This window comes from Rhincodon typus, chromosome 18 (assembly GCF_021869965.1).
Source record: "Rhincodon typus isolate 14 chromosome 18, sRhiTyp1.1, whole genome shotgun sequence".
Lineage (NCBI taxonomy): Eukaryota > Metazoa > Chordata > Chondrichthyes > Orectolobiformes > Rhincodontidae > Rhincodon > Rhincodon typus.
In genome coordinates this window covers 47,621,021-47,632,446 of record NC_063349.1, presented here as the reverse complement: position 1 = coordinate 47,632,446, position 11,426 = coordinate 47,621,021, and the positions used below count along the sequence as shown (strand labels likewise).

Sequence of the window (11,426 nt, the reverse complement as noted above, 5' to 3'; positions counted from 1 at the left end):
CACCCCCACCACGGTTGTTCCCCAGCGCCCCAACGCCCCCGCCGCCGGCACCCCCAAACCCTCTAGCCCCCCCCCCCATCTAGCCACCACCACCACCTCCCAGTCGGTAAATCAGCCGCCCTCCGTGCTGTCACCGGCCGGGGACGGTACTAAAGGGTGAGGCCGAGCCCCAGCTCTATGCTTATGCTCTCCCACCCCCGGGACCTTTCGGCCGCTGGGGAACAACCGGGGTTCCGTTCAAACTTGGGGCCGCTCGGCGCCAGCGGCCGCCATCTTGGACACTGGCACCAATGGCGCCTTCCCTCCCGCTCGGAGGATTTTTTTTGTCTCTGAACACAACATCCTCCTCTCACTCACCAGTGTTGTAGACATGCAGCTCGTCCACGATCCCTTCGTTGCCGCCGCCGAATATGATCATCAACTCTTTGATCGCCACCACCCGGTGACCGTGTCGGGGCCGCGGGACCGGTCCGGTGGCTCCGGTTACCCGTCTCCATTTGGGAGAGGGAGCCGCCATCTTACTGCACCCTGCCCAGAGTGCACCGCGGCCCAGACCTTCCCCTGCCCAGGGGGCACCGCGGCTGGCCCTCTTCCGCCCCAGAGGGCACCGCGGCGACCTCCAGCCACGCCCCCCTCTCTGGCCAATATGTGAATGATTCCCTCCATCCCCATGTGAAGGATAGATGTTCCATTAAACTCAACCAAAAGATATTTTAATCTTCATGTAGGCTTTTAAGAAGCTGAATGTTACTTTTACTCATTTGGCATGTGTTTTTTTTATTGCTAAACTACACGTTTTCAGTTGGAAACAGACTGTTGGAAGGGATGGCAAATCAAAGACTGCCTTCAGACTGAAATAAAGAACAGTGGATGCTGAAGATCTGAAACAAAAACAGAAATTACTGGAGAAACTGAAGAAGGAGTCGAAAGGTTAACGCTTTTTTCTCCCACAGATGCTTCCAAACGTGCTGAGTTTCTCCAGCAATTTCTGTTTTTTTACTGCCTTCAGGCTTAGCTTCAAAGGAACACTTTGTTTTGTTTTTGTACTAAATACTATTGCGTATGCTTACCTTATAAGGCTATGACATAATTATGTAAAGACTAAACTATATTTTTCGAGTAAAAACCGAAAGAACTGCAGATGCTGTAAATCAGGAACAAAAACAGAAGTTGCTGGAATGCTGGGTGAAAATAATCAGAGTTAACGTTTTGGGTCCGGTGACCTTGCCTGTCACCAGACCCAAAACGTTAACTCTGATTTTTTTTTTCACAGATGCTGCCAGACCTGCTGAGCTTTTCCAGCAACTTCTGCTTTTGTTACTATATTTTTCAAGTGCTCATGTCCATGTGCTCTGTGTCTCTTTCAGGTAGTCACTCTGGTGTATCCTACAGAGTGTTTCCTTCAAGAGTGTTCTAAACGAATAGATATAGCACTTGGGGTGAATGGAATCAAAGGTTATGGGGAGAAAGCAGGATTAGGCTATTAAGTTGGACGACCAGCCATGATCGTGAAGAATGGTGGAGCAGGTTCGAACAGCTGAATGGCCTCTTCCGGTAAAGTAATACATGATCTAGTTCACGGGAACTGTGCTATGAGAAATTGCTAGCAACAGAACAAGTGTAACGCATCAATCTATCTATTCCTATCCACCACACTATGCACTTGAAGGGGAGGTGATGGCCTAGTGTTATTATTGTTGGACTGTTAATCCAGAAACTGAGGTAATGTTCTGGGGACACGGGTTCAAATCCCACCATGGCAGATGGTGAAACTTTAAAGTTTTGGCAAAAATCTATGGCTCGGGTTGTGGATGAGGTTGTTGACTTGCTCGCCAAGCTGGCTTGTTTTTGTTTAGATGTTTCCTAACCATGCTAGGTGACATCATCAGTGGAGCCTCCGATGAAGTGATGTTATTCTACTCCACTTGGAATTTATACTGTTTGGTCCATTATGGTGAGTACTGTTATTTCCGGGAAGAAGAAGAACACTTATCCAAGATCCTCGCCTTAAACGGATATCCCCACAACATCATCCACAGGTGCCTACATAATAGACAACAACAGGAGGACACAGTACGACCTAATACACTTACCACACTTCCCTACATCAGGAACATACTGGAACTGACAACAAGACTCCTAAGACCACTTGGAATCATGGTGGCCCACAAGCCCACAGCCACTCTACAACAAACATTTACAAGGACTAAAGACCCCATTCCCACAACATGCAGAAAAAAACATGGTTTACAAATTACCATGCAATGACTGCCACAAACATTACATCGGACAGACAGGAAGGAAACTAGCCATCAGAACACATGAACATCAGCTGGCAGCAAAATGGCACAACAAACTCTCCTTAATAACAATAACTGAGGAAGGGTCACCGGACCCGAAACGTTAACTCTGTTTTCTCTTCCACAGATGCTGCCAGACCTGCTGAGCTTTTCCAGCAACTTTGTTTTTGTTCCTGATTTACAGCATCCGCAGTTCTTTTGGTTTTTAAACTCCGTAATATCGATACATTCAGACAATGAAGGCCATCAATTTAACTGGGACAAAGTAACCATAGTAGCCCAAGCCAAACATAGACATGCAGCGGAATTCCTAGAGGCATGGTTCTTCACCCATACTTCAATCAACAAACGTACAGAATTGGACCCCATACAGATCAAAACCGGAAATAACAGTACTCACCATAACAGACTGGACAGTATAAATAACATCACTTCGTCGGAGGCTCCACTGATGATGTCACGTAGCGTGGTGATGAAACGTCTGAACAAAAACAAGCTAGCTCGGTGAGCAAGTCAACAATCTCAGATGGTGAAACTTGAATTCAATAAAAAATCTGGAATTAAGACTCTAATGATGACCATAAAACCACTGTTGATTGTCAGAAAAAAAAACCCATCTGGCTCATTAATATCCATTAACGGGGGAAGCTGCCATCCTTACCTGGTCTGGCCTGCATGTGACTCCAGACCCACAGAAATGTGGTTGACTCTTAACTGGCCTCTGGGCAATTAGGGATGGGCATTAAATGCTGGTCCAGCCAGTGATACCCTCATCCTGTGAATGAATAAAGATACATTTCTTGTTTGCAACATTTCAGACTTCACATTGTATGTCATTGCGTCATGCATTGTGTCCTGTCAGTTCATGTTAAGGCATCCAATTGCCTATCTGTCTCCTAATCATTGTACTTTAGGCATTCAGTGTCTATTTGTGACCTATATGTTACGCATTTACAATTTTATCTAAGGGCTCTGTTTTATACTTCCATCTGATATGGAACTAATTTTCTATTTACTGTGCAGACAGAAATCTTAACTAATAAGAAGTTATGAAAATCAACCAACAATATTACCAAATCAAGCAAATTTCTCTGAGTCTTTACAAAGTCATAAGTAATTTCTGATGTGACAAATATCAAATACATCTGTGTTTTTTCTCACCAACTTAAATATTCACATATTAAATTATTTAAAAATTCCAAGTTGCACACAAATGTGACTCAACTTACACAAAAAATTATCCTTGTGTTTATAAATGCCATCTTTGATATTTTTACTTAGCAGTTTTGTTCTGTGCCATAACTAATGCCGTTGGAGATCTACCACTCTGGAAGCTAGGAGAGAATTACCAACTACCAACTATAACAACGCCAGTCATCTGCGCAATTGTACCATTTCAGGAATCAGTTTGGTTCTCCCAACTCACAATCTAGAGCATGCTGTTGTAAATTCTCTAAGTCACAAAAATATTTAATGACTCTGTCTCCACTGGCTTCTGAGATAGGAAGACCCAAAGTCACACAACGCTTATGAGGAAAAACATTCTCCTCAGCTCAGTCATGGAAGGGTAACCTCTGATTTTAGAACAGTGTACCCTGGTTCTGGACTCACCCACAAGAGGAACTATTCTTTCCATGTCCACCCTGACAAAGCAATTTAGGATCTTATACACTTCAATCTAGGCACCCCTCACTTTTCTAAACTCCAGGCTGTCCAACTTTTCCTCAAAAGACAGTTCACTTTTTCCAGGTATCAATCTAGCAAACCTCCTCTGAATTCCCTCCCGTACATTTACATCTCTCCTTAACTAAGGAGACACAATATTCAAGGTGCGGTCTCACCAATATCCTATATAACCGATGCATAACTTCCTTACTTTTAGATCCTTTCATAATAAGGGATAGCATCCCATTAGACTTCTTGACTACGTGCTGTATCTGTATACTAACTTTGTGACTCATGCATTAGAATCCAGGATACATGACTACATAAAGACACACATACCAACCTTATTCAGGATCTTCTTTGGGAAAATATTGTTTGAATAGTTGCAGCATCAGTTATGCCTATTGATGTTAAGTAAATGTATTTACTTTATAATTAAATGATATTTAATGTATGTCCACAAGGCAGAAGGCCATTTGCTGGATCAGTCCAGCTCCAACAACACTCAAGAAGCTTGATACCATCGAGGAGAACGGGCCCACTTGATTGGAACTACATCCACAAACGTTCAGTCACTCCACCACTATTGTTCAGCAGCAGTATGTAACATCTACAAGATGCTCTGCAGAAATTCACCAAAGATACTTCGACAAAAACCTGCCAAACTCAAGACCACTATCATCTAGAAAGGCAAGGGCAGCTGGGAGTACCATCCTGCAAGTTCCCTTCTAAGTTACTTTCCATCCTGACTTGGAAATATATCATTGTTCCCTCCATGTCATTGGTCAAAATCCTAGAATTTCCTTGCTAAAGGCATTGTGGGTCTATGTACAGCACATGGGCTATACCAGTTCAAGAAGGCAGCTCACCACCACCTTCTCAAGGGCAACTAGAGATGGACTGGAAGTGCTGGCCCAGCCAGGGATGCCCAAGTCCCATGAGTGATGAAAATATAATACATTAATTGGTAGTGCAACAGGGCTGCACAACGTTATTTAAAAAATCCTATCACAAAACTATCATTAAAAATAAGGAATGAAGCAGATCTTGTGACAAATACTTGGTTGTTTACTGGTGTTTAGAACGTAGATTAGTATATGGATTTACACAAATAGGTTGGATAGAAAAAGACATTGAGAATAGAAAATTGGTCTTACAAGTCTCTTTGCAGCTACAGTCAGTTTTACTCGATTGGTCATTACCAAGGAAATTCATTGTAGGTTGGCGCGTGAACCTGTTTAATAGCAGACGGTCTGTTTTGCTGGTGAAAGGCCTGGTAAAATAGGATTAAGATAGAAGAATCATTTACTGAGGAATGAACTGAGTGTAACTTTGCAAAATGCAGGGGTCTAAAACACAATGATTACTCAAGATACAGTTTTCTCGTCTCATTAATTTTTTTTCAGCAAAGTGATGACATTAAACTCAGGTAGTTCAGATGCATCTTTTTTAAGCAGCAGGTTTGTAGATGGAAGGCCTGTGACAATGTCACCTCTCCAGGTAGTGGTATCTTTCCCCTGTGCTCCAAGACATCTTCGGTGGCTGGTAGGTGTGCGGTGAGTCTTGAACTCAGAGGCCAGGACGTTACCCACTGCACCACAGGCGTTACCAACTGCAATGTAAGTAAAACCAACAAAATGGTCAATTTACTCATCCTGAAAGTCTTCAGAACATGGATAACATTTAGCAACAAAAAGAATCAGCAGTAAGCCAACTAGCATGTCCTGGTATTATTTCAGATCTCCAAAATCTGCAGTATTTTGCATTTTTTTTTGTACAAACAAATGATCCCCAAGAGTCTATGTTTCAGACAAACAACACAATGATCAACAAAAACAGCTCCTTTTAATGAATGACTATGTGTGTTTACAAATCTGTAATAAGTCATAACTTGTAAAGAAGAACAATAATGAAAAAATCAAAGAAGGTCACATTCTTTACTCTGATTGAAAGTGGGTATTATAATTCATTTCACTTTATTACCATGGTTTGAGACACTTTGTGTGTCAGCCATAAGATCACCTGATAATGCCCAACTCCACTTTCCTGCTTCATCCCCATACTCTTAACTTCCTGACTAATTAAAAATCCATATATCTCAGTCCTGAATATTTTTAATGATGCAGGCTCATCATCTCTCTGGAGTAAAGAATTTCACAGATGCGCCAATCTCTGAGAGAAGAAATTCTCCCTCATCTCTATCTTATAGAGCTAACTCCTTATTCTGAGATCATGCCCTGTGATCATAGATTCTCCCACAAGAGAAAACAGCCTCTTCACGCCCTCATTGTCAAGCTCCTAAGAAGCTTATATGTTTCTTCTAACTATTCTTCTAAACTCAAATGAACTAACCTACTCAATCTCTCCTTAGAAGGACATTTCTTCGTACCTGCAATCAATATAATGAATATTCTTTGGATTGACTCCAAGACTATATATCTTTCCTTAGAAAAGAGGACCAAAACTATTCTAAGTGCAACTAGTACCTCGTATAGTCTTAGCAACATTTTCCAATTGTTACATTCCATTCCCTTTGAAACAAAGGCCAACATTCGATTTGCCTTCCCTATTACCCACTGAACTTGTATGTTAATGTTTTGTGACTCATGCACAGGATGTCCAAATCCCTCTGAGCTGCAGATTTCTGCATTTTTTCCATTTAAATAATACTCAGTTCTTCTTTTTTATTCTCTGGTATTCTTCCTGTCAGCGTTCATAATGTCACAATTCCCCACATTATATTCCATCTACCAAGTCTTTGTCCACTCACTCAACCTATCTATATCCCTTTGCAGACTCTTTGTGTCATTCCCACTATTTGCCTTCCCACCAATTTTTGTGTTATCTACAAACTTGGTGATAGTACATTCACATCCCTCATCCCTCATCCAAGTCATTCATAAATATTGTAAATAATTGTGGTCCCAGCGCTGATCCCTGTGGCAATCCATTAGTTACAGGTTGCCTTCATGAATATGCATTCCTTATCCCGACTCTGTCTTCAAATAGTTAGCCAACCCTCTATCCATGCCAATATACAACCCCCAAAAGCCATTGGTTCTCATTAAGCTGTCTTATATGTGGTACCTTATTGAATGCCTTTTAGAAATCCAAATATATTACATCTATTGGTTCCCCTTTATTTATCCTGCTTGTTGCCTCCTCAAGGAATTCTAATAAAGTTGTAGGCTTGGTGCTCCTTCATGAAACCACTAAATCTCCTTAATTATATTATCTATTTGTAAATGATCTACTGTTACATCTACATATTAGATTCTAATGTTTTCCCATGGCAATTGGTTAGTACCGTTGGCTGAATGAATTGTTTGTGATACAGTGCTGACCATAGTGCGGGTTCAGTTTCCATATCAGCTTAGGTTATTATGAAGGTCCCTCCTTCTCAGTCACTTCCCTTGCCTGAAGTGTTGTGACTGTCAAGTTAAACCAGTTGTCTCTCTCTCTCTATTCCAAGTAAAGGACTATGGTGATTTTATTTGTTTAATATTTTCCCAATGACAGATGTTAAACAGCTTATAGTTATCTTTTTTGTCTCCCTTCCCTTGACAAAACGTATTTGAATTCAAGAATGATTATTTATGTCAAACCGAAGAACCTTACATAACCAACAAAATTCCTGTCAAACCTTGTACACATATGAAATATTCAACTGCCAATCTTTATAACCTCTGAAATTCACTCACTAAACTTTGCTAAATCTCTAGGTCTTCTCCATTCTGTAGGATGCTCTTTCAATCCTTTGATATTGCTTTTGGTTATCTGGATTAATATTTTCTTATGTGACTCAGCGTCATAGTTTATGTGGTCACAGTTTAAAAATAAGGAACATCCATTTAAAATATAGCTGAGGAAACATCTTTTTCTTTGAGAGGATTGTGAATCTTTGGAATTGCCTTCATTAAAAGGCAGTGGATGTAGAATCTTTAAATACTTTTGAGGCAGAGATAGATAGAGTCTTGATCACCAAGAGACTTAAATTATCACTGGGGGCATGAAGGAATGTAGGTTTGGGATAAAATCATATCAGCCATAGTCATATTGCTCAAAGGACTGAATGGCCTACTCTTGTTCATATGTTCATATGGCAATTTTTGACTTAGAAAGCCCTTATGATGACCCTAAGGAGCTTTTACTCTGGTAAGGATGTTTTTGGTGCTGTTAAATAGCTCTGAGGGATTGTACATCCAGGACTGTTGGATAGAATGTGAAGCTGGGCAAGGGGAAACCCCATGTCACCAAGAAAACAAACCATATCAGGTGAAAAGAAAACTGTTGCTCAAATTTTGTCAACTCCGCCAAACGTGTGTCCTAGCCTTGTCAAACTGAAGTACAAAGCTAGCCTGAAGTCCTTCGTCAGTGGTTTAAATTGTGGTGGTTAGCTTGGACCTCCCAAACTCAACTTCCTAGAAAAATCCAGGTAAATCAGGGCCTACTACAGCATATGGCGACAGTGAGGGAAGATGTCGAACAGAGAGGTCTAAGCAGCCCCCCTGTGCGGAATGGGCATCTTTGTCAAAAAGAAGGCCTCATGGAGACAGGGGGAGACAGAAAAGATTGTTCCCAACCTACTGTGAATTACAGGGTCAACTGCTTGCAAATATTCTGTTTTCCTGCACTCAAACTTAACTTTCCTTCAAATTTGTATAGATGCTACTGAAATAAAGAATACAATTATTGATGATAGATTCATGGCTGCCATTATCAAGCCCAGCTTTAATTCGTTGAATTGAAATGCCACCAATTCCATCGGTGGGGTTGGAAATCATGGACCTCCCACATTACAAGTCCATAAACACGAGGCTACCATCTCCCCTGTTTTGGCTCACTGGCTCACCCTCTCATCTGACCCTGACATTTGTGGCTTCATGTCCCACTCTTGATCACAAAATCGAGTTTCTCACTCCGGTGGAATACAGAGGGAGTGTTGGTTGTTCTTCCAGATGACACTGAACTACAGTTCCAGCTGCCCCTTCAGGTGGTTGTAAAACATCCCACCTGATACTATTTCAAAGAAGAATGGGGAGCTTTCTCTCAGTCATTGTCACACTGCACAGAAACTGGCCGTTTGGCTCAGCTCGGCCATGCCAACCAGGTTTCCTAAACTGGACCAGTCCCATTTGCTGGTGTTTTGTCCATATCCCTCTAAAAGTTTCCTGACAGGGTTGTCAGCCCTTGGAATTCCCTAACTCAAAAGGCAGAGAATGCAGAATCTTTAAATATTTTTAATGCTGAGGTAGATAGATTTTCGATGACCAAGGAGATGAAGGATTATCAGGGTACACAAGAATGTAGAGTTGAGGTTAAAAATCAGATCAGCTATGATCTTGTTGAATGCTGGAGCAGACTCAAAGGGCTGAGTGATCGCCTCCTGCTCCTGGTTCATTTGAGTTCTTCCCCACAGAACCTCCTGCCAATTTTTATCCCTCAAAGTCAGGGGCTGGAGTATGCTCACATTACTGTGTGTGGGAGCTTTCTGGCTGCTGCTGTGCTCTTCATTCATGGGATAAAGGCATCACCGGCAAGGCCAGCACTTATCACCCATCCCTGATTACCCAAAGGGGGATTGAGAGTCAACCACACTGTTGTGGATTTGGAATCACATTAGGCCAGACCCTAAAGAGCATTAGTGAACCAGGTGGGATTTTCACCAACACTCAGCAATGGTTTCATGGTCTCTATTAATTTCAGATTTTTATTGGATTCAAATTCCACTATCTGCCACGGCAGGATTTGAACCTGGATCTTCAGAACATTACCTGGGTCTCTGAATAAACAGTCCAGCGATAATACCACAATGCTGTCACCTTCTACACCTCCAGGGCTGTGCTTGGCAAAAAGACTTCATTGACTGTAAAAGAAATTGGGAAGTCATGAAGTTGTGAATGGCGCTACATAAATGGAAAATCCTCCTTCAGAGTTCAAGAACAATTCATGGCAAGAATCTGAAAAGTTGTGTCCTCCGAGCTGTCAATATTTAGGAAAATGTGCAAAACGAAATTTAAACAAGTGGTTTGAGTACTCTGTTTGAGAGCCGCGTTCCCACTTAGTCCTGTCTCCTGGTCAGACGTAATGTGCAAACCATAGATGGAATTTGTAATTTTCAGAGGGAGGGACAGAGTGTACAGAAGGGGGTTGGGGGGGGGGGGGGGGAAGTGAAATGGAATAGGAGGATCTGAATGCATGCATGGGGAATTGCAATACCATCTGGTCCTCATTTATACTGTCTGTTTCTCTCTCTCTCCTTCCCCGGCTGCTCGCCTGGAAAAGAGGCTAGGATATCTTGCCACATCCGTCCCGCTTTCGACTTTTCAGTGTTTGTGGGGGAAATTTTGATTTGTTTACCTAAAGGAGAATATCACAAGAAGGAGGCCGGACAGCAGATTGTTCTTTATTGAGGGAGGAAAATTGACACCGACGGTACTGAGCTGGAGTCTGGAAGTGACGAGGTAAATTAAAGAAAGTTTTGTACAGTTTGCAAATATTCAAACTTTTCCTTCTTGTAATTTCAATCAGACCCCAGTAGCCCGCTCCAGCCTTGAATGGGTTTAAAGTAAGTCCTTACCCTTTGTACCATAAAATTAGGTCTTTATCCTTTGTGCAGTCCGGTTTATTGCCCGGAACTGCACAACGTCAGCACAAAGTTTCACCCTGTGGACAATATTGTAGAATCAAAACATATTTCTGGACTGAGGGTGGAGCGCTGCAGGCAGCTCCAATATTTTGGAATCAACATTTTTTAAATGCACCGAAAAACAGAAGTACCTGTAGCTCCATCATTGAAATCTAAAATAACAGGCACCAAGTCTGCTCACATTGAGCTTTGGACTAGAAAAATGATCATAACCCATTACTCACTAAAGGGAATGCAATGTTGGCAAACTTTTGCTTTGCCATTAGTTGTCACAACGTTCTTTAAAAAAAAACTCCTGTAAAATGTAAAAGAAAGTCTTGAGTTCTTGAAATGGTCACCCGGTTGACCCTCTGTCAAGACTCCACCATCCTGGACTGCAGTGATTCAAAAGGGCAGCTTCCCACCACCTTATGAAGGGCAACAAATGAATACTGACATAGTGACATCAACATCCCATCACTGAATGAGAAAAAAACTCGGTAAGTACTACAAGCTGATATTTTCCTACTTGTAAACCTTCAGGATCTCTTGCACACTGGGTAATGTTTAGTTGCCTGCTGACTTTATCTGTTCCTTTGAAACTACTTCTCTGTTTTTTTTTAATTGCTGTACGGAATTGGTCCAGTTGGATCTAGACTTTTTACAAATGCATGTAACTGGGTTAATTATTACTGTTGCTAAGGCTGCAGCAGTTCACAGGAACAAGTTTTACTATTGTTGGACTGGCCTAGTGGCATTATTGTAGTACTGTTAATCCAGAGAGCCAGGTAATGTCCTGAGGACCAGGGTTCAAATCCTATCACAGCGGATGG

General features: G+C 41.8%; 2 protein-coding genes across 9 annotated transcripts in view; one reads left to right on the top strand and one right to left on the bottom strand.

Annotated features, from left to right (window-relative positions):
• Positions 1–523, bottom strand: part of LOC109918477 (host cell factor 2-like) — a 74,140-nt gene extending 73,617 nt beyond the window's left edge. For all 5 annotated transcript variants that reach the window (XM_048607493.1, XM_048607496.1, XM_048607498.1 and 2 more), the window contains exon 1: positions 358–523. In XM_048607493.1, the coding sequence (XP_048463450.1) occupies positions 358–517 (160 nt within the window). In that variant the 5' untranslated portion in view covers positions 518–523. The remainder of the gene's footprint in view (positions 1–357) is intronic.
• A 9,631-nt stretch (positions 524–10,154) lies between these two features.
• Positions 10,155–11,426, top strand: part of glt8d2 (glycosyltransferase 8 domain containing 2) — a 34,094-nt gene continuing 32,822 nt past the window's right edge. For all 4 annotated transcript variants that reach the window (XM_048608036.1, XM_048608035.1, XM_020518414.2 and 1 more), the window contains exon 1: positions 10,155–10,429. The gene's annotated coding sequence lies outside the window, so the exon portion shown is untranslated. The remainder of the gene's footprint in view (positions 10,430–11,426) is intronic.